This window comes from Microchirus variegatus (genome assembly GCF_963457635.1).
Source record: "Microchirus variegatus genome assembly, chromosome: 22".
Classification (NCBI taxonomy): domain Eukaryota; kingdom Metazoa; phylum Chordata; class Actinopteri; order Pleuronectiformes; family Soleidae; genus Microchirus; species Microchirus variegatus.
The window spans coordinates 3,077,367-3,096,555 of NC_139823.1; the positions used below are offsets into that span (position 1 = coordinate 3,077,367).

Genomic DNA, 19,189 nt, shown 5'->3' on the forward strand with positions numbered 1-19,189 from the left:
TCTAAAACCTTCCCGCCAACACAAGTAAACAAAGGAGAAGAAGACACCGCGTCAGATGTAAATGGTGGGTATTGTAGTTCTATATCATCCACCTTCAAACGTCGCTGTCGTGCAGTGTGGCATGTGCTGTACTACACTTCCCATGTTGCCTTTCGTGTGTAACGCAAGGCGATAGTTTTGCCGAATGACAAATGAATTGAACGTTGAGCAGTTTTCTTCTCTTCAGCCCGGCTTCTGAAAAGTAAGTGACTCTTGTGATTAAAACACACAAGTGACCTTTTTATGTCACAGTGCGGTTTAAATGAACGACTCGAGCTCAACCGTAGTTACCGTGTTGTGACAGTTGAGTCGTGTTTATTAACGTGCCTTAATACATGTGACCGTAGCAAACAGTCTGTGTTAAACGGTGTCGAAGAACAACAGCCAACAGCTAGTCTGGATATAATGAAGTGTTAATAACATTCGTGATTCAGTTCTTCTTCGTCAAAATGAACATTCCATCGTTGTATAATAGCACCACGTTGCAATTCCACCCACTGTCCGGGTCAGTGGAATGTCCCATATTTACAAACCATTTCATCTGTAATTATAGAGCTCATTCTGTCAATAATCTGTATACTCACTGACATCAATGTATCAATATTTACTTTCACTATATTTGTATATTCATAAATGTTCACCTTTACTTATGACCACGGTCTAAATATAATCTAATTTCTTATAGTATTCTTCATATCCACAAAGTTATTCTTCCTTGATCACTCTTTACCATTTACCATTCAGGTGTATGGGGTTTGTCATCATAGATGTGTTTTTTTAATTCAAATGCAACCAAATTCTGAATATTAATAATCCCAGTTTGAGATATCTAAAGTTTAATCCTGATAAGCAATAATTTCAGGGGAACTGAAGATATCTTGAACTGGAATTCTGACAAGTCAGAATTAAATTGTAGATATCTCTAACTGTATTTGTATTTAGTTGGAGATATCCACATTGTATAATGTCAAAGTCCACACACTTAAAAGGAAAAAGAGATGTCATTGATTTCCACTGAAATTGTGACCTGGAATAAGGTTTCTGAAGCATTGAATTTAGAGAGAAGGGACAATGTTGTTCATACCAGATTGAGATTGAGATTACAGTTATCCAAAAATGATTAGAAAACACCATAAACCTCCTCTGTGCTCTTCTTTTCTTTCTGTCCGGCAGCTCCATCTTCAACATCCCCTTTCCAATCTAATCACTATCACTATTTTACAGTTGCATTAAATGTAATATTACTGATGTTTTATTGACTGTACAATTAATACATTTTGTCATATTATTTGATCATGAAATAATTACCACGTGTTGTAAACCTTATCTGCTGGCTGATTGTGTGATCTCATGTAAATTAATATCCTTGGGGCTTTTCTCTCTTTAGTCACATCAAACACTTTTTGAAGACTTTGTCGACTTGTCCGTTATTCTCTGATTCAGTTTCTCACTTTATTAAAGGTTGATCAATGAAAGTCTATTCGAACAAAACAAAGAAGGATTTGTGTCTTGATATGAGTGATTTATTTCTGGGGGGTGTTTGTATTCGATCATAATAAACTGAATGTCTTTGTTCTTTGTCTTGTCGGACAAAACAAGCTGTTTGAGCTGGTTACTGCAGCACATGACGGTGGAGCTAATGAGTTGAAAGCCTGTTGTGTGATCAAAGATACTATTTCAATCAGTAATGATAAAAGTCTGTCTTCCTCTTAATAGAATCGCTGTGATTTGTGTTTGGAATCACTAAACAATCGTCTTTTTCTGTTCACAGCGCAGTCATGAGGAATCTTTGGTCCAGGTGTGGTCTTTTAGGTTCAGTGACCGCAGCTTTTGGCTCAGTGCTGTGGTCACAAAAGTCCTCCGACTCAGAGCAGGCTGCTGCTCCGAGTTCCACCTCGACTGACGCTAACTCCAGTTCTCCTTACAAACTGAAACTGGTCCAAGTCCTGTTCCGACATGGTGCTCGAACCCCGTTAAAGTCGATACCCGATGTGATAGAGGTAAGTTCTCTTTCATGTCACTTTCATCAGCTTTGTTAAAAATACATGTGGTATCGCTGTCTTTTAACGTCTGTGAATAACAATTCATTTTTGGGGCACTTCTGTCTCGTCAAAGGCCCAGTGGGTGCCGACGCTCTTGGAGCCTCCGACACACACCAGCATCGACTATGTAGTGACAGACCTTCATGGTGGCCCCAGGCCCTCGGCTCCTGTAGAAGACAGCTATCGGGCAAGCACGCTGACAGTAAGTAGGTGATATTTGCACGTAACAAAAGTTATGATGGAACAAATTAAGTTTTTTTGGAAGGTTTAATATCACTGGAGCCAATCCCAGCTGACGTAGGGCGAAAAGCAGAGTACACCATGTCCGGGTCGCCAGTCCTATACAGGGCAAACACGGGGAAAAAAACAACCTTTCACTCTCACGTTCACACCTATGATCGGTTTAGAGTGTTCATTTAACCTGGACAAAACCCATGCTCACACAGGCAGAAAATGCAAACTCACACACAGAAAGGCCCTCAGTTGAACCCGGGATTCAAACCCGGGATTTCGACCTCGCTGTGAGGCAACAGTGCTAGCCACTTCACTGCTGTGTGACCCCTGGCTCGATACATGTAGACAAAAACAAACTGTATTCTCTCACAGTAGAGTCTTGCATGATAACATAAGTGAGTCACTGTGCTACAAATAAAGACTATTGTCCAGCCACTTGGCCTTTGTTACAGCAGACATGTCGTCACAGGTGTAATGATTCACAAAGGTGTGCTGTAGGTGTGATTGGAATGTGGATTAATTGCCGTCGACTTGCTGGAAGTCGTCAACAATGCTGTTTTTATGTGTGCTTTTCTTCTTTTTTTATGACAAGATAATATCTGTTCATAGATATTGACAGTGATTTATAGAGTCACAAAATGGGAACTGCTCCCTGTGGGTATAGAGAATGCTGCCTGCTGCACTCATTTTCATTCATTGATTCAGATGGTTTTCTTCCTCCCCCTACTGGACACTGATATTTACTACAACAGCAACAGCAACACAGTTCATTCATTCACAATCTTTCTCGTTGTAATTCCTCTGGATTGTCTGTAGAACGGTCTAATACACTGGTCCCTGTGTCCATGTAAATGTCCCTGTGTTACGTTACATGCAAAATCCTACAGTCAGCATTCCTGCCACACTTGTGCTATGTTCACTCTGTGTTCCTGTTTGCTGCTTCTTTACAGGGTGGCACATTTCCTGGTCAGCTAACCACATTGGGTATGCAGCAGTTATATGAGCTGGGCAAGAGGCTAAGGACAAAATACATTGAGGAGAATCCCTTCCTCAGCTCCACTTTTATCCCGGCCGAGGTCTAGTAAGTGTTGTGCATCATGATGGGAAGACAAGAGTATGAGCATTTATCTGTGCAGTACAGTTACATTGAGTTTACAAGTGCAGCACAAAGGATATCAGCCTAAATGCGTTGCTATTTTGAAGTTGGCTGCCGTCCATGACCTCTTGTTTTTCCTCATCTTTAGTGTGCGCTCCACTAACATTGTGAGGACCATTGAATCTGCCAAGTGCCTGGTAGCAGGGCTGTTTAAGCAAAAACAAAAAGGTAGCGTAGAAACCTATACATGGCGTGATGTTATTTATTCTGGTCCGACTTTCATCTCACCTATTTGTGTAATTCTCTGCTCTATTTGCAGAAATCGTTCATATAGAAACAACGGATGCAGAAAATGAAATCCTGTATCCAAACTATCACGGATGCCAGCTGCTCAAGATCGTTGGCAGGTACGCGGGGTGGATTTTCAATTTCCAAGCTCGCCGTCAAGGCCGAGACCATCTTATGCATTCGCCCCGCACAACTGGGATCTTGAATAATGTGTTGTGCAAAATTATGAGCAGAGTTGAGCCGCCTCTGACAGGTTGTCATGGTGTATCTGTGTTCTGTGCAGACACCGCTGGGCAGAGTCGTCCACTCTGCCAGACATTGCAGCAGACCTGCAAAGCGTCCAGGATGCACTGGGCATCCCTGCTCACCAGCCTATCAACTTCATCCTCATTAGGGACGACATGGTTGCCAGAGAGGTGACGCTGCCGCATCGTGACTCATATGGCTTTCATTAGGTTTCACCACTAGCTATCAGAATACATACGAATATTATTAAGACTTAGCCTCGCCTGCAGCACAGCAGACTGCTAGTTCTTTAAAACAGAATAAAGGTAATTGTTGATCTTAAAGCAAATACAGACGAAAAATACATGTCAAATCAATTAGGATAATAGCTGATTTAAGAGAAGTGATTTTTCTTTTTACTCGCAAGCCAAAGCTAAATACAAAAGATGAAGCAACATCAACAGTTTAGTTTCCTGTCATTTTCCAACAATAGGCAGAAGTGTGGTTAAAACCAAATCTCTAATGCTGTGTGTTGTGCACTTCAACAGGCACATGATCTGCCCTGCCCACCAGAGCTGGACACATGGAGGAATACAGTGGAAGAGAGAGCCGTCGATACAATATGTTACGTCTATGAACCCAGCAAGAGGTTAGTTTAAACAAGGTGAACACATGACGGACTATATGTAGGCGTGTAGATTTTGAGGTTCAACAATAATTCAGTGGAAAAGGAGAGTTTTATCTGTTCAGTTCAGCGTCAGGTGGAACAGGTCGTCTTTTATTCCTATGCCTTGTTTTTTTGGCAGGGAGAACTTGCAGCTGTGTGTGGGACCACTGCTGCACATGATGATAACCAACATGCAGGAGAAACTACAGGGCAACTCATCGGAGACAAACAGGTTGGACGCCTCAGGATGAACACACCCATACTCGGCTGTGTTCAGTCTACTCATTGTCCTCTCTTCAAATCCTTTCTGAAACAGAAAGCTGTTCTTGTATTCTGCACACGACACAACTTTGGTTCCCATTCTGATGTCGCTGGGGATTTTTGACATGAAATGGCCACCATACGCTGCTGATATCACGCTGGAGCTGCATCAGCACAAAAAGACAGACGAGGCCTTTGTTAAAGTGTCATACAATGACCAGGTAAGAGGTCAGAGTGAGTCTACATTTTAAAGCTGTGGCGTTTTATCATTTACTCAAATTCCTTGTCTTTCTTTAGGATCAACTTATTCCAGGTTGTAGTGGAGTCTACTGCCCCCTGCAGGAGTTCAAAGAAGCTGTTTCGGCATACTCGCTGAGTTTAGAACACTACCAGTCACTTTGTAACAGCACCGAGGGCTTAACCAAGCCCTGAACCCTCAACAGACCTTTACGTGTGGAAACAGTGTCACCAGTGACATTTAACTCTGATACTTGCCTCATGTTCTTTTAACATCATCAGTTTTCACACCATCCAGCCTCCATTATTGTTTTGCCTCACTGTCAGACTACACTGGACAAGTTATACTGTTAGCCTCTTTTGGAGATGTTTTAGTCAAAATCACAGTCTACCTCTCCACGTGAACACTGTAATAAAACAAAAAAGTGTATAGCTCAGAGTAAATGTAACACAAAACTCTGGTGAAGCACAACAGCATGATGCATAGATCGTGCAGGAAGAGACACACTGATGAAATTGCAGCACAGTATACTTTTGTGTTTTGCTTCATGTCAAGATAAATGTGGTTGTAAAACACTGGCATGTGTAAATCAGCCAAGTTATTATTCACAAAAACAATACATTTGAATTTTTTGACACCCCCACTAGATGATTAAGATTATTTCCTATAATGGCGGGACTTGAGTTTTACTAATGATTCTTGAACATAGTTGTGTCCAATATTTCTGTAATAAAGAAATGTCACCCATTGAAAAGGCGCGACTTGATTTGTGACAACAGTGAAGCAACCAAACCATCATAAGATACTTCTTATCAAGGATAAATCGTTGTTTTAGCTCTTTTTGGAATTTGTTGACAAGAAAAATACAGATTTTTTTGTCTCATCAAAGTTCAAAACATTGCTGCCGTTTAGTTTTACACGGAATATTGAACGCTGAAGTTTGAACTACTGTCACCGTAACAGGCTGCATCTAATTGGTGATGCAGTTAATTTGCCAGTTTAATTGAGCTCACAATCACATCTTGTACCCTGTCGTTTAATTCCTTCAGGGAATACGAAGCATTTTATGTGCTGTATCTGAGTTTTAAGATGCGCACAAAGCACATTGTACATTAGTGCGTAGACGGAATGTTTTGATAAGTAGAACAGGCAGAAATGCATTTATTCTGCATCTGCTCGTTTAAGAGTGACTTTTTTCTTTTAGATTGCTGCCTTGCAGAGATTTTGCTGGGAATACAGAATATCTATGCACAAATACATTACATAGATCAGAGATACCTCACCTTGTTGGGAGTTTGTAATGAACTGCTGATTTCTATGTATGCTGTTGATCAGGCATAAATGAATAAATTTGATCAATGTAGTTTCTTTTTTTTCCAATTCTACCAATTTTCCACGACCCATAAAACAGCATGTTCTATGACGATGTAAACACTAAAAACTAAACCAAAATAAAGAGTAGACTCTCGGTTGTATTTGAATTGACGTCTTTAGACGTCATTGGCAGACAATGAGTTAATAGGAATCGAAGCTCTGACTGAAGTAGCTCCTGATAACATGCCAACGTAGAAAATGCCGCATCTTGGGACAACTCGCTCTGGCCGAGCGTTGGTACCGTACGTTGTTTTGACATTTAGAATGACAAGACATGAACTCGTCTGCATAATTGACATGACGTGAATAGCCAAGAGCGACGCAGACGCAGACACATGCACACATACACCACACTACATGGACAACATGTATATACCAAAACAATATCTTTTATTTGTAGTCCATCACCACAGCCCTGGTAGGCTATTCTGCACCAAAGCCAATGGAGAAACACATGACAAGCTTATACAATAGAGAAAAGAGAGGAAGTCAACTGGATGGTAAGCAGTACTTGTTTACATTTCTGCATGTCTCAGTGTGGACACCACACCTGATTTACTAAATTTTACCAGATCTACCTAGTTCTAGTTCTATAATACCTGGCATACCTGCTGTGGCATTGGGCCACTCCTGTCCCATTCTGCTGACCATTGGGGGTTTTATTGCTGTGGGAATGATTATTACCCAGAGTCAACAAGAGAGTCAAAACAAAACAGGAACACAACAGGAACAAGAAGAACACACAGTACATCTGGGTATTTGCAGTATTATTCACACTGGCGAAAGTCGAGTCCTGAAAGTTTTAGAGCACCACATCAACTATCATCCACAAGTTCAAATGGAGACGAGATTATTATTGTGCTGCAAAGCTGCCAGGATCCTCACACATAATGTGTTGCTCTTAATGGTAAAAACGGAGAAAAAAGACGCTTTCTACAGACGGTCCATGTTTGTGCTTTTTTAATAATACTATTATCTTAATGAGGTCATAGTTTGGTTTGTTATACACTGGAGTTACAAAGGAAATTAAAATAGACTAAAATTCGAATAGCCCACCAATGGTAAACAGTACAGTATTTTAAGGGGGCATTCCTCGCCCAGTGAAAGTTGGGTAAGAGGAGTTGAGAGGTCACTGATAGAATGCCTATACATACAGACACATACATACATACCACACAAACATACAGTCTGTCAAACACTCGTACACATTCTCACACGTATATACTGTACAGAAACAGTCAAAACAATGGAGCGAGAGACAAGATGGAGTTCCACTAAAGTCTTCACAAAGCACAAATTCTTCTTATTCCGTTCTCTTGTTCCATACCACTTTGATGACAAATTTGTTTTTTTTTTAATTTTGAAAAAAAGTAGACATATACTGTAGCATCTCCACGCTGACTTTTAGTTAGGTTGATTCCTCTTTGATGATGAAGTCATCGTTATAGTCAGATAATCAAAAAACACAACAGTTTTGCAAATTTGATGCACAACAATCCCATACATTCTGAAGTTCATGAGTTCAAAATTCAATGTTCTTGTGGCAAAAGTACTCCAATCTGGGCCTGTCCGAGTCTCCATTGGAAAAGTTCCCACAGGACATTACTGTTTCGTATTATACTTCCTTTATTTGAGTCCATCAGAGTTTTCTGGACACTCAATAAATGCCATGACCTTTACTCCAACCTTGCATTTTGTCCAAGAACATTCTAGATACAAGGGTTTTTTTTTCTGTTAGATTAGAACATTCCAGGCCCCGGACTGAATCCCATGTCCATGTCACGTGGCCTCATCTGACCCCCCATCATCATTGTCTGCTGTGGGGGGCCACCCATGCCCTGCAGTGACATCATCATGTTAGGTGAACCACCAGGGCCTGGGTGGGCCATTTGTCTCCCCTGCATCATCCCTCCCGGACCCCCAGGGGACATCATCCGGTGCTGGGGGCCCATCATGCCTTGACCCATGAATCCCGGTGGCCTCATTGTGTTGTGGCCAGGGTTACCCATTGGCATATCTTGAGGGCCCATTCCCCCACCAGGGCCCCCAGGCATCCCCCCCATCCCCTGCATGGACATTCCCATCCGTGGTGGTCCGTCACCCATCATGCCCTGCATGGGGAAGCCAGAAGGGTGTGGAGGTTTCCCCCCAGGGTTGTCTCCACCACCTCGGGGGAAATAAGACAGAGTTTGGCTGGGCTTCTCTGATGGGATTATTCTGGACAGGTCAAACTCAGGTATGCCAGACGCTCCCGGCCGCATCACCTCATGAAGATCTGCATCACTGAATCCACCTTGCATGTTGTTGAACTCTGGCCCGCCTGGGGTATTGGGTTTACACATACCCCCATCACCCCCTCCCCCATGAGGCATGTTACCCATTCGTCCTCCCATTGGTCCTCCCTCGCCCTGGAAGCCCATGGGATGGCCAGGGAAACCTTGAGGACCAGGACCATTGTGTGGGGAGAAGGGACCTTGCTGGGAGGGGGACTGTGTTAGGGGGTATCCCTGGCCTCGATGAGGGTAACCCATGCGTCCTTGGGGCATCATTTGAGGGTTTGCCATACCAGGATCTTGAGGATTCTGTGGTATCATCATACCATGGGGCATCATGCCTGGGCCCATATTAGGGGCATTAGGGGAGGGCATCTGTGGAGGCATGCCATGAGAGAGGGGCTGGGATCCCATTGGATTCATACCGAGAGGGCTGAGGGCAGGCATTGGTCCAGCATTTCCAGGTCCCATCATACGTGGATTGCCTTGGTGGTTCATTGCCATACCTGGATGGGAAACATCAAAACAAATTGGATTTTCAAAATTCATTAAAAGAAAAGTGTATACACATGGTCTAACTTAGGTTAAACTGAAACTGGTGGAACTCTAACTTTCAAATTTAACAACAAATAAAAACATTTGTAACCATTATTGTTCGCTGAAGGCAGGTTAGGGGAGCGAGCTGGAGGCGAGTCATCGTCAGAGCTGGCAACCGTCTTTATGGCATCATGGTAGAGTGGGGTGGAGCTGGGCATCGCAAACTTGGACATGCGTGACATCATGATGGAGAGAGGATTCTGGGATAGTGTTGGCTCAGGTGGTAGGGTGTATGGACTGCCAGAAGGGACGTTGCCTGGGTGGGACATGGAGCCAGATGGAGCCCCTGATGAAGGAGGGGCTGAGGGAGGACCATTTCCCCCTGAAGGATGAAATGATAAGAACAATGCTAAGACAAGAAAATTGTGAACTTTTAGTAAGAATCTTCAGTAATATCTTTGGTAATAGTGATGTCACTTGCATTATGTATTGGGTTATAGTCCAGTGACCATGGGAGGAAGCCACAGGACCACAATCCCTCATACAGAAGTATTGGCCTAGGATGATGCACCTAATTGACACTGCGCACTTGTTTATTTTGTTTTGAGTTTTGTATGGGAGCCATATCTGGTGTGAGAACTGGTGTGACTTTTTTGCAGTCTACCATATTTTTGTTTTGTGGACTTCTATTTCTATTTCAAGAGATTAAAAATCTGAGTTGAACTCATTGGCTGCCAATGACGTCAATTCAAATACTACCGTTCATTGCCAATGACGTCTGATGAAAGACGTTCTTTTGGTAGTTTTAATGTTTACATAGTCATAGAACACAGTTTTGTGAGTCTTGGATAATCAGTCAAAATGCTGTAAAAGACTCGACAGTTCTGCACTTAAACTCCAATATTAACTGAAGTGAAATAACTACAGCATGTAATGTGCAAATTTAAAATATTGAAAGAACAGTAGCAGATAAGTTGATGATCACAGAAAGAGGAAGAACGTACCTTGCTCCATATTTCCCATCATGTTTGGTGAGGTGATACTCAGTGGGGGCTTTCCCCCCTGAGATGGTACTCCTGGACTCTGCATGGGTGGTTTTGGTGAGGCCCACCCAGGGGAGGGGTTAGGAAGAGAAGGGGACCTCATATGTACTGGAGAGGCGCCTGCTGATCCCATCATGGAGTGGGGGGACTTCATTGGTGCTGAAGATGGAGGAGCTGGAGGGGCATTTGGGCCAGAGGGACCAGTGAGCATGCCGGCCAGCTGGGATGGTGTCTGAGGTGACTTAAGGTTTCCAGAGGGAGAGCCCATCATTGGAGACTGCACTTGCCTCAGAGGTGGGGACTTGAGTGGGTTGACGCTGGGAGAGTTCCCCCCTCCTGCTTGGACATTCAGATCTGCTGGCTTGCGGCCCCTTTGAGCTTGTGAAGGGGCACCAGCAGAAGGGAGGTGATTCATACGGCCATTACCTCCTGTTGGTGTAGATCTGTGCTCTGGACCAAAGGCTTGGTCTCCATGTGGACCCCTCATTACTCCAGGACCGCCTGGGAAGGGCCGCCCAGGCCCCATAGGAAAGTCTCCAGGCTGCGTCTGCTCAGGGAAGACAGGACCCTGCATGGGCCTGCCTTGTGGACCCATGTTTTCCATTTGAGGTCCTACACCTCCCCTCATTCTCATCATCTCATCTGGACTCATATTCATTGGAGGTTCTCTTAGTTTGGAAGGGTGCATATGTGGCCCAGGGCCAGGACCCATGCCAAACTCAGGCCCCATTTCCCTGCCCCCCATTCCCTGGAGCCTTGATGATGGACTCATAGGACCATCACCTGGCATTCTGGGAAACATACCCATTCCATTCCCAGGTTCCATTCCACCTCTTTGATGTCCCATCATCCTTTGCATATCCATCATCATTCCAGGAGGGAGGACCTTCTCTCCTCCCATCCCTTGATGAAACATTGCTTCTTGGACTGACTGAGGATTTGGGAAACGTTCACCACGACCCCCTGGACCAGCAAACATCCCCCCTGGTCCTCCAGGAAATCCTCGTGCATCCCCCATCCGGGGAGGCATGTCATCAGGCCAGCCCATTCCAGGCCTCGGGGGTCCCTCCATCTCAGGATTCATCATACCTGAGAAGCCAGGCATCCTCTGCATATGTGGTGGCATGCCCCTGGGGCCGGGGCCGGGGCCAGGGCCTTGGCCTGGACCTGGGCCGGGGCCAGGGCCCATGCCCATGCGTTCTGGATAATGTTCTGGTGGTCCACCTGGTCCCCCCCACATCTCTCCTGGACCCATCTGGTAAGGAGGCGGTGGCCCACGCATCATGCCTCGTGGACCATGGGGATGCATCATCATGTCTGGTGGCAGTGGCCGGTGTTGCATTTCTTGTTTCTTCCTTTTCTCTTCATAAAATTCCTGTTGTAACTTCAACCAAGCAACCTGTTCGGGGGTCATCTGATCGCCGTCTCCACAGACCCCTGGACCACCCATATGTGGGCCCATTTCATCTTGTGGAAATGGTGGCATCTCTCTGGGACCATGTGGTGGGCCAAAAGGCGGACCCTGTGGACGAGGACCTCCTGGCCCACCTGGCGGCCTGAGGCTCTGCGATTGTGCCATCATGGCCTGTAGGGGGCCCTGTTCAGACCTCCGGGGTGCACCATCAGGTCCTCCATCATGTGGTCCTCCATGAGGCTGTGGGGGTCCAGGTTGGGGGGCATCACGGTCATCAGGAAAAAGCATGCGCTGGATATCTCGCAAGGTCTGCAGGGAACGCTGCCGATGCTCCAACTGTTCTTGGGATAAACCCTCTGTGTTAGCCTCCATGTTCAAAAGCTCTTGTGCCAGCTGCTGCTGCTGCTGTTGCTGCTGGGGTGTCAGACCTGGTCCACCTGAGCCACCACCCTGCCCTCCTTCACCTGTTGTTGGAGGGTTGAGGCCTGCCTCAGGTTGGGTGACAGGGGCCTGGTCAACTGGAGCTGAAGTGTTACTGGGGCTACTGCCAGGAAGATTCTTGGATTCCATGCCTGCAGCGGATGACCCTTCCTGTGGAAGAACACCAGATTGGCTCCCTTGGTTTGAAGACTGGGATGGGGCTGGCTCTGCCATGCCAGGTAAGGATGGTTTTGATCCAGGCTGGTGGCTCTGATCTTGGGAAAGGGATGAGGGCTGCTGAGGAGGCTTAGAGTCATTTCGGAGAGTGCTTGCTGCATTGTTCTTTAAAAAAAAAAAAGACAGAAACCAGATTAAATCATATTATGCAAATACCCACAGTCATGTGTACTGTATGTATATGCATAATGTTCATAATTTAAAAAAGCATCTCTGTCTTTACCAAGAGGAGGTGAGCTTTGTCCTTGCTGTTTGAGATGTTTTTCATGTGGAAGGCAATGATATTTTCGGTGTGGCCAGTTAGAACTGCATCGGCTGCCCTGAGGACAAGAAGGCAGACAGTCAGGTATCAGTCATCAGATACAATAAGTGTGTGCATGTACAAGTGTGCACACAGTAGGTTGAATGAAAGAGTGGTAGATGGAGCCATGAAGGTAATCCCAAGGTCAGCTGATGAAGCAAACATATACACCTTCCCCAAGCATCCACATATTTGCTCTAATTCCTAAAAGAGAATGTTAATCTAAGCTAAATGTATACACCCTCTTGAGGCTTGCACAAAATTTGTTTAGGCTGTTTTGGGGAAAGTTGGGACTAGTGCAGCACACTAACATTTACAGACAATAAAAACCACAGATGGGGAGTCTGAGTGGGTTTTCTTTTATGTAAAAACATATTCAACTATAATTTTATTAGCTAGTCTAAACACAAGGCTATGTTTCACCAGAACTGACGCCGTCTTTACCTGAAATGCAGCAAGACTCGTGTTAACTTTCCTGCTTAGCTTATAGACCGTGGTCAGAAATCACAGGGGAGATATTTCCTCTGAGACAGAATCTGTCAGAATCTGGACACTCAGCACTCAGAGTCTGGACATAAATCTTTCATAAACAGTGTTAAACGTCCATTGTAATTGGCAAGAGTTGGCAAAATTGCACAAACTGATTGAAATCTTTTCAGAAATGTCCTTTGGACCAAATGCTCTGTTATATTTTCCTTTTATGGCTATGTTAGTGAAATAGTTTGGTTGAACTGTAGATGTGCAAATATGTAGAAAATCATGATAAAATTGCGATGTTGTGACTTTACTATAAAAATTGTGAAATTATACTTTTGCTATATCGCCCACCCCTAGTATACAGTATATAGTACCCATGCAGGATTCAGATATGCAATTCAAACAACACAAAGTACATTCAGTTTACTTACTTGTTTGCCATCTCTGTGGAGAAGACATAAACAAGTTTTGTGCCTGGTTTCTGGCCACTGGCTGGTTCTGTTGTGGAGCCCTGGCCTCCCAGTGTATTGTGAGAAGGTGTGGAGGAGCGACTGAGTCCAGCATTGGAGGTAGAATGTGTGACTGAGTCTTGGGGCTTCACATCACTGGAGTTACAGTCTAAAAGGAACATAACAGGAAAGCCCATAAACGTAGGATCAGGAGAAGCTTATGTGCAATGCAGTGGTGGGTCACTTATGGAGCTGTCAAGGGTCAAGTTGATCAGAAGAGGAAGTGCTAAACATGGTTGGATGCACACTTACTGAAGAATCCTTTGTCATCTTCATCACTCTCTCCCCCAGAGCACCAGTCAGCCCCGCTGTACGGCTGCCTCCTCTCTGCCACACACATCCTCTTCACCCTGCTACTGTCTGTACACACACACACACACACACACACACACACACACACACACACACACACCATGATTCATGAGTTTTGTTTTGTTGTTGCTCAGTGCAAGTACTCAGTATATTTTACCATTTATCCAACTGTTGCTTTCTCTGGGCAACTTGCATTGTATATGCAGGCAATCTGTGACTCCTCTCCATTTAATCAGGGCTGAATACATTTGATAAACTTCCTCAGTAATAATTACAACAGAAACATTACAGACTATAACAACATAGCATTGTTGAAGCACCACAGCTCTTTTCTCTACGTGAGGCCTTTTAAGGCATTTCATTACAAACAGAACAAGGTTCAGTAACAAAGCATGAAAGCACAGCCTCTAATCTTGGCATCCCACCCACCTAACATAGTTCAACTTTTTATCATTCTGATAGGAATAAAAGCCATTTAAAATAGTCTCAGATATTTAAATGTACCGTTTCTGTCCCCAGCTACCATTTAAACATCAGATTAGTTTGACTATTTAAAAAAAAATACTTCGGCCTGTACCTTTTTCTTCACTTGTGGGTGTGCCGCTCTCTGGTTGTTCAAACGACTCCACTGAGGTGCTTCTCTCCCTTTTGACCTTAACCTTAGAGCTTGGGCCAGAGGTCAGACCCTGTCCATTCTTTAGCCCCATACCCCCTGCCACATTCTGAGCTCCTTTAGCGCCCAGGTTCTTGGGATCACAGGGTGAGGACTGTGATTGGCTGCCAGTGCTCCCTGGTTTCCCCTGATTGGGCATTTTAGAGTCCATCTGGGCGGCAGTAGAGGGGGACATGACGGTAGGTGATCGTACCATGGCCTCCGTCTTAGGTTTAGGGCTGGAAGACAAAAGAAAAACAACGGACGAAATTTAATACTTGACACTGTGCACAATAAATGAAAATACATTTTCTGCTTTATTGAACCAATGTTTTATTTATAGTCCATTTAAACGTTTTGAGCCTCTAAACTAATGGGTGCTTTAAAAAACTGTGCATACTTTAAAAAAAAAAATGTTTTGTCTTTTTATATTTTCTGCCATTCTTTCAATTTATAAAACACACACAATAAGGGGGAAATGGGGCATATCGAGCAAGAAGCCTGGGGCTTGAAGTTAGCTTACCCAGTAATCATGTACTGGAATTGGGGACAAGCCAGACAAGGGGAGGGGGGTACATACTCAGGCAGTTGGCCATCCATGAAGTCTGATATCCCCCCAGCTCCCCACGATAACATGTACCCTTGTTACCCAGAGTGGCACCAAGGAGAAGGACGGGAATGGACCAAAAGTAAAACACTTGTACTTTTCTTGTTTTTTTCTTTGTAACCATTACACTGGGAGTTCAGTGGACACAGTTAAAGCTGAACAAACAAGACTGTTGAGAGATGGGCCATCTACAAATTACTGTTGCTTACTAGTTATGAGAGCAGTTCAGGCAAGCAGGACACATCCAACTGGCAGAGAATTCCCTCACCACACCCTAATCTCTTTCTCTGTCAGTCAGTCTCTCTCCCTCATACACACACACACACATTGGTAGCATGAAGAAAATGCCAACATGTTCAGAAAGTACAGCCGCAGCCTAGCACACCGATACAAACTGGAAGAAAAAGGGCAAAGCCAGATTTTTTTTTAATCCAGACAGCTGTTCCCTGAGTCAGCAGAGATCACTTCCAAGCATAGTGGACTCCCTGACCTTAGGACACCTCTGGATCATTCGGGTAAAATAATGAAACAGGGCAGCTAATCTTAGACATTTACACCTAAACTACACAAACAAGCATAAGAACAAGGTGACTTAAACGTTTGTTTATGTCAATTTAGTCACATCTCCGAGACAGTTTTACTACTGATCACAAACCATGTACACACACACTCTATACAACTTGCCATTGCTGTATGGCTGTATGATACCTATGTGGCTGACGAGCAGATCTGAGCCTCATTGCTTTGTGTGTGCGTAGAGAAAGACATTTTTCCTTTAATTTACCCAAGTTTCCTCTACGTAGTCTGATTTCTACCCACATTAAATCATGCTTGTGAGGTAACGTAAAGCTCTGCCAATGAGCAAAGTACTGACCTTAGAAATAGCTGCTCACTATATCTTAATAGTTAGACAAGTAGAACTTTCCTCAGAGGGACAAATAAATACAACATAGTGAAAATGCTGTATAAGGTCCATAGTTGGAGTTGTGTGTGAACTTGTTACTGATCAGCTTTTTCAAAATTTAAAACTCAGCACATTACACACCTTGCAACTGGTACGATATGAGTTTGCAAAATACCAAACACTGGAATGAAGAATGCACTTTTAACTTAACAAACATTCATATCAGCAAAAAAAAAGAAAGATGACTGACTATACTGTGCTGAACTGAAGCAGAGCATTTCTTCTTACAGAAAACATACATGATTTACGTGGTCTTACAGTACGATGCAAACGTTTCAGGTCACCACCAGCTTGGTGGATTTTAGGTCTGTCATATTCTGTGATTATTGGCATTTGGATTTGAATGATGTGACTAAAGGTTGGTCTAAGATATGAGCAAGCTGTTAATAAACGCAACTCATACAACATGTGTATTAAGGCTGAACGATTTTTAATAAATATCTGATTGTGATTATTTTGACAGGAATTGCAATATCCGAGGGAATGGTGAGGTTTTTTTTTTACTCATTTTCATTCAAGAACACATTTAAAATGATTATTGTCAGATATTTGTGCAGATCTGTAAGAAACAAACATGTTCTCTTCTCTGTAGAGTAAGATGTGTATAGATCCAGACAATAATGAATCTAAAATATTTTGACACACATTTTGGCTTTAACAAATATCGCACCTCCTGCAATATAATTTGGATTAATTGTTCAGCCCTAATGTATATGTAATGCACAAGCATATCTTGAAATACCTGATATAATAGAACTTTTTCATAGTTGATATTTTTGACAAGAAATAGTAGGACAATCACAGACTTTACCAGGAACATTAATTAGGCTTCCACTCCAGGTTTGAGAGATCCGGGGTCATGCTATTTTTTAAGTGTAATGGAAAGTGTTTTTATTTTAAAACTGCATACATATTTATCATATCTTCTGAAAGTGTTTAATGGTCATTATAGCACTGCTAAAACAACAAATCATTTGTTGTTTTTAGCAAATCAGTAGGACAATGTGTGGTTATCAAGGTAACTTCAGTTGCAACTCTGGGTTTTTATGGCTACAATGATGGTTTGCTTCACTGTAGCACAAATTGCCATGGTATCTTATGCTCAACACCTAATCCACTTAAAAGCCAGTTAATGTCAGTAGATCAAATCTAAACATGTCAGCGGACGATCTACTAATCAATTAGGTCACAGGGAAACAGGGGACATCATTCCAAAATGGTCCTTACAGGGACAAAATAGTAATAAGGAACAATAGTAAAATGTGTAGCTAAAAGTAAATTATGTGTGCACTCTGGATTTAAAACGAAGCTTCTAACAAGTAAATAAAAACACAAGTATTATATCCTTATTATATTTTAACAATCAATTTTACAAACACAAGGAGACTGAAGACGGTTGGAAAACAAAAAACCCTAATGTCTTTTATTTCAGTGAGACTGACCTCAGACACCGACTACTTATCTCATTATTTATTTAATTTAGTGTATAAGTGTATATTAATAAAGTGTTTTATTCTTTGTTCCGATCACGTCTCTTAATTAACAACTCTGCATGTGGGAAAATCCAGGGCCTAAAATGGCATGGAACACAGGTTTATACAGTGAATATAAGCTTGTGCTTTCCCAACAAAGTCTTAATATGTTACAGATGGGAAACAATGCAATTAATCAATGGTTAAAAGAAAAATGAAGGGCAAATTATGTATTTCGTGTCATTTACTGTTGATAAAGAGGTTGTAATGACGCAGAGATTAATTTGAGCTGCTTTCAGACATAGGTTTATGTCGGACAATGTTAATTAAATTGTCCAAAGGAGTTCTGTGTGAAATATCCACAAACGTCACTCCAAACAGCAGACTTCAGATTCCAGATAATGTAACCCTCGGGAGACAGCAAGAAAAGGTCCGGATAAAGGTCCGCATGGTAAGCAGGTGGCGAGTGTCCTGTCCGTTTTTTGCTCAAATCAGGCACCACCCTGAGGCTGGATGCTTTGACTCAAAAAACATACTCCAGAAAATGTCTGCACCCAATTTTCCATGTCATTTAAGTCAAGTTAACGTCTGAAAACTGCTGTGGTGTGCAGTGAAAAACACTGTGCCACTGTCTGCTCATGCACAGTGTGGATTAAAATGCACAATATTAATCAACATTCAGATCAGTCACACATAAACACAGTGTAACTGTATCAGACCCACATGCTTTCACCTCACCTCTGTGTGTTGGTGGACGGGGAATTCTTTAGCCTATTGGGGTGCATTGATGGGGGTCCCAGGACTACAGAACAGGGTGGAGTGATCAGCTGGTGAGGACTGCCTGTGTGCGTGAGTGGTGCTTTGGCGCGCACGTTCCTTGAGCCGGGAACAGGATTCCCGATGTTCGAAAGGCTTCCACGACTGTCCTTTGCCTCTTCTCGCTCTTTCTTTCCTCTCTCCTTCTTGTTGAAATGTGTCGCTGCTGTACCTGCCGCCGCTGGCCTCTCCTCTTGGACCTCCAACATTCTCTCTATGTCCTTGTCTGTGTGGATGTGTGTGTATGCGTGTGTGTGTGTGTGTGTGTGTGTGTGTGTGTGTGTGTGTGTGTGTGTGTGTGTGTGTGTGTGTGTGTGTGTGTGTGTGTGTGTGTGTGTATATGTGTGTGTGTGTGTGTGTATGCGTGTGTGCGCGCGTGTGTGAAAAAGTGTGTAAAAACAGCAATAGTCCAGGAGTCTTTTCTTGTTCGGGGTGTATTTATGAAACTCCCCCCAAGGGGGCTTTCATCGGCCCTTGGGCACACTGTTGAGAGAAAGAGAAAAAAGAAAGTGAAGAAAAGCAACAAGCTTACAATCTATCTACTGATGTAAGCTTGAAACGTGGCACAGCAAATAGAGCATAGCCATTGTTTATGTAAATAATAAAACCTGTTTCCTGCAGTGACAAAAAGTCTTAGGCCACCATTATTTCTCTATCAACTTATTGGAACACGTTCAGAAAATATTGCAAG

General features: G+C 43.3%; 2 protein-coding genes across 2 annotated transcripts; one reads left to right on the forward strand and one right to left on the reverse strand.

The window, feature by feature from the left end:
- The first annotated feature begins 208 nt into the window (after positions 1-208).
- On the forward strand, positions 209-5,920 carry acp6 (acid phosphatase 6, lysophosphatidic). Its single transcript, XM_083908649.1, has 11 exons — positions 209-241; positions 1,811-2,039; positions 2,155-2,283; positions 3,266-3,396; positions 3,560-3,639; positions 3,731-3,818; positions 3,983-4,115; positions 4,473-4,573; positions 4,731-4,823; positions 4,908-5,073; positions 5,150-5,920. The coding sequence occupies exons 2-11, from the start codon at positions 1,818-1,820 to the stop codon at positions 5,282-5,284; spliced, it is 1,278 nt and encodes a 425-aa protein (XP_083764775.1). The 5' UTR covers positions 209-241; positions 1,811-1,817; the 3' UTR covers positions 5,285-5,920.
- A 1,017-nt stretch (positions 5,921-6,937) lies between these two features.
- bcl9 (BCL9 transcription coactivator) lies at positions 6,938-18,764 on the reverse strand. The gene is made up of 8 exons (XM_083908263.1): positions 18,421-18,764; positions 14,565-14,878; positions 13,928-14,035; positions 13,598-13,784; positions 12,612-12,708; positions 10,279-12,493; positions 9,384-9,656; positions 6,938-9,243 (listed from the first exon to the last, which is right to left on the reverse strand). Exons 1-8 carry the CDS (start codon positions 18,705-18,707, stop codon positions 8,204-8,206), a joined length of 4,521 nt encoding a protein of 1,506 aa, XP_083764389.1. The 5' UTR covers positions 18,708-18,764; the 3' UTR covers positions 6,938-8,203.
- Positions 18,765-19,189: the final 425 nt, after the last annotated feature.

Coding starts and splice junctions, on each gene's coding strand:
- acp6 (XM_083908649.1), top strand. CDS start 1,818: ATGAGGAATCTTTGGTCCAGGTGTGGTCTTTTAGGTTCAGTGACCGCA. Junction 2,040..2,154: donor CGATACCCGATGTGATAGAG/GTAAGTTCTCTT, acceptor GTCTCGTCAAAG/GCCCAGTGGGTGCCGACGCT. Junction 3,819..3,982: donor CTGCTCAAGATCGTTGGCAG/GTACGCGGGGTG, acceptor TGTTCTGTGCAG/ACACCGCTGGGCAGAGTCGT.
- bcl9 (XM_083908263.1), bottom strand. CDS start 18,707: ATGTTGGAGGTCCAAGAGGAGAGGCCAGCGGCGGCAGGTACAGCAGCG. Junction 14,879..18,420: donor CCGTCCACCAACACACAGAG/GTGAGGTGAAAG, acceptor TTTGTCTTCCAG/CCCTAAACCTAAGACGGAGG. Junction 12,709..13,597: donor TCCACAGAGATGGCAAACAA/GTAAGTAAACTG, acceptor TCTTGTCCTCAG/GGCAGCCGATGCAGTTCTAA.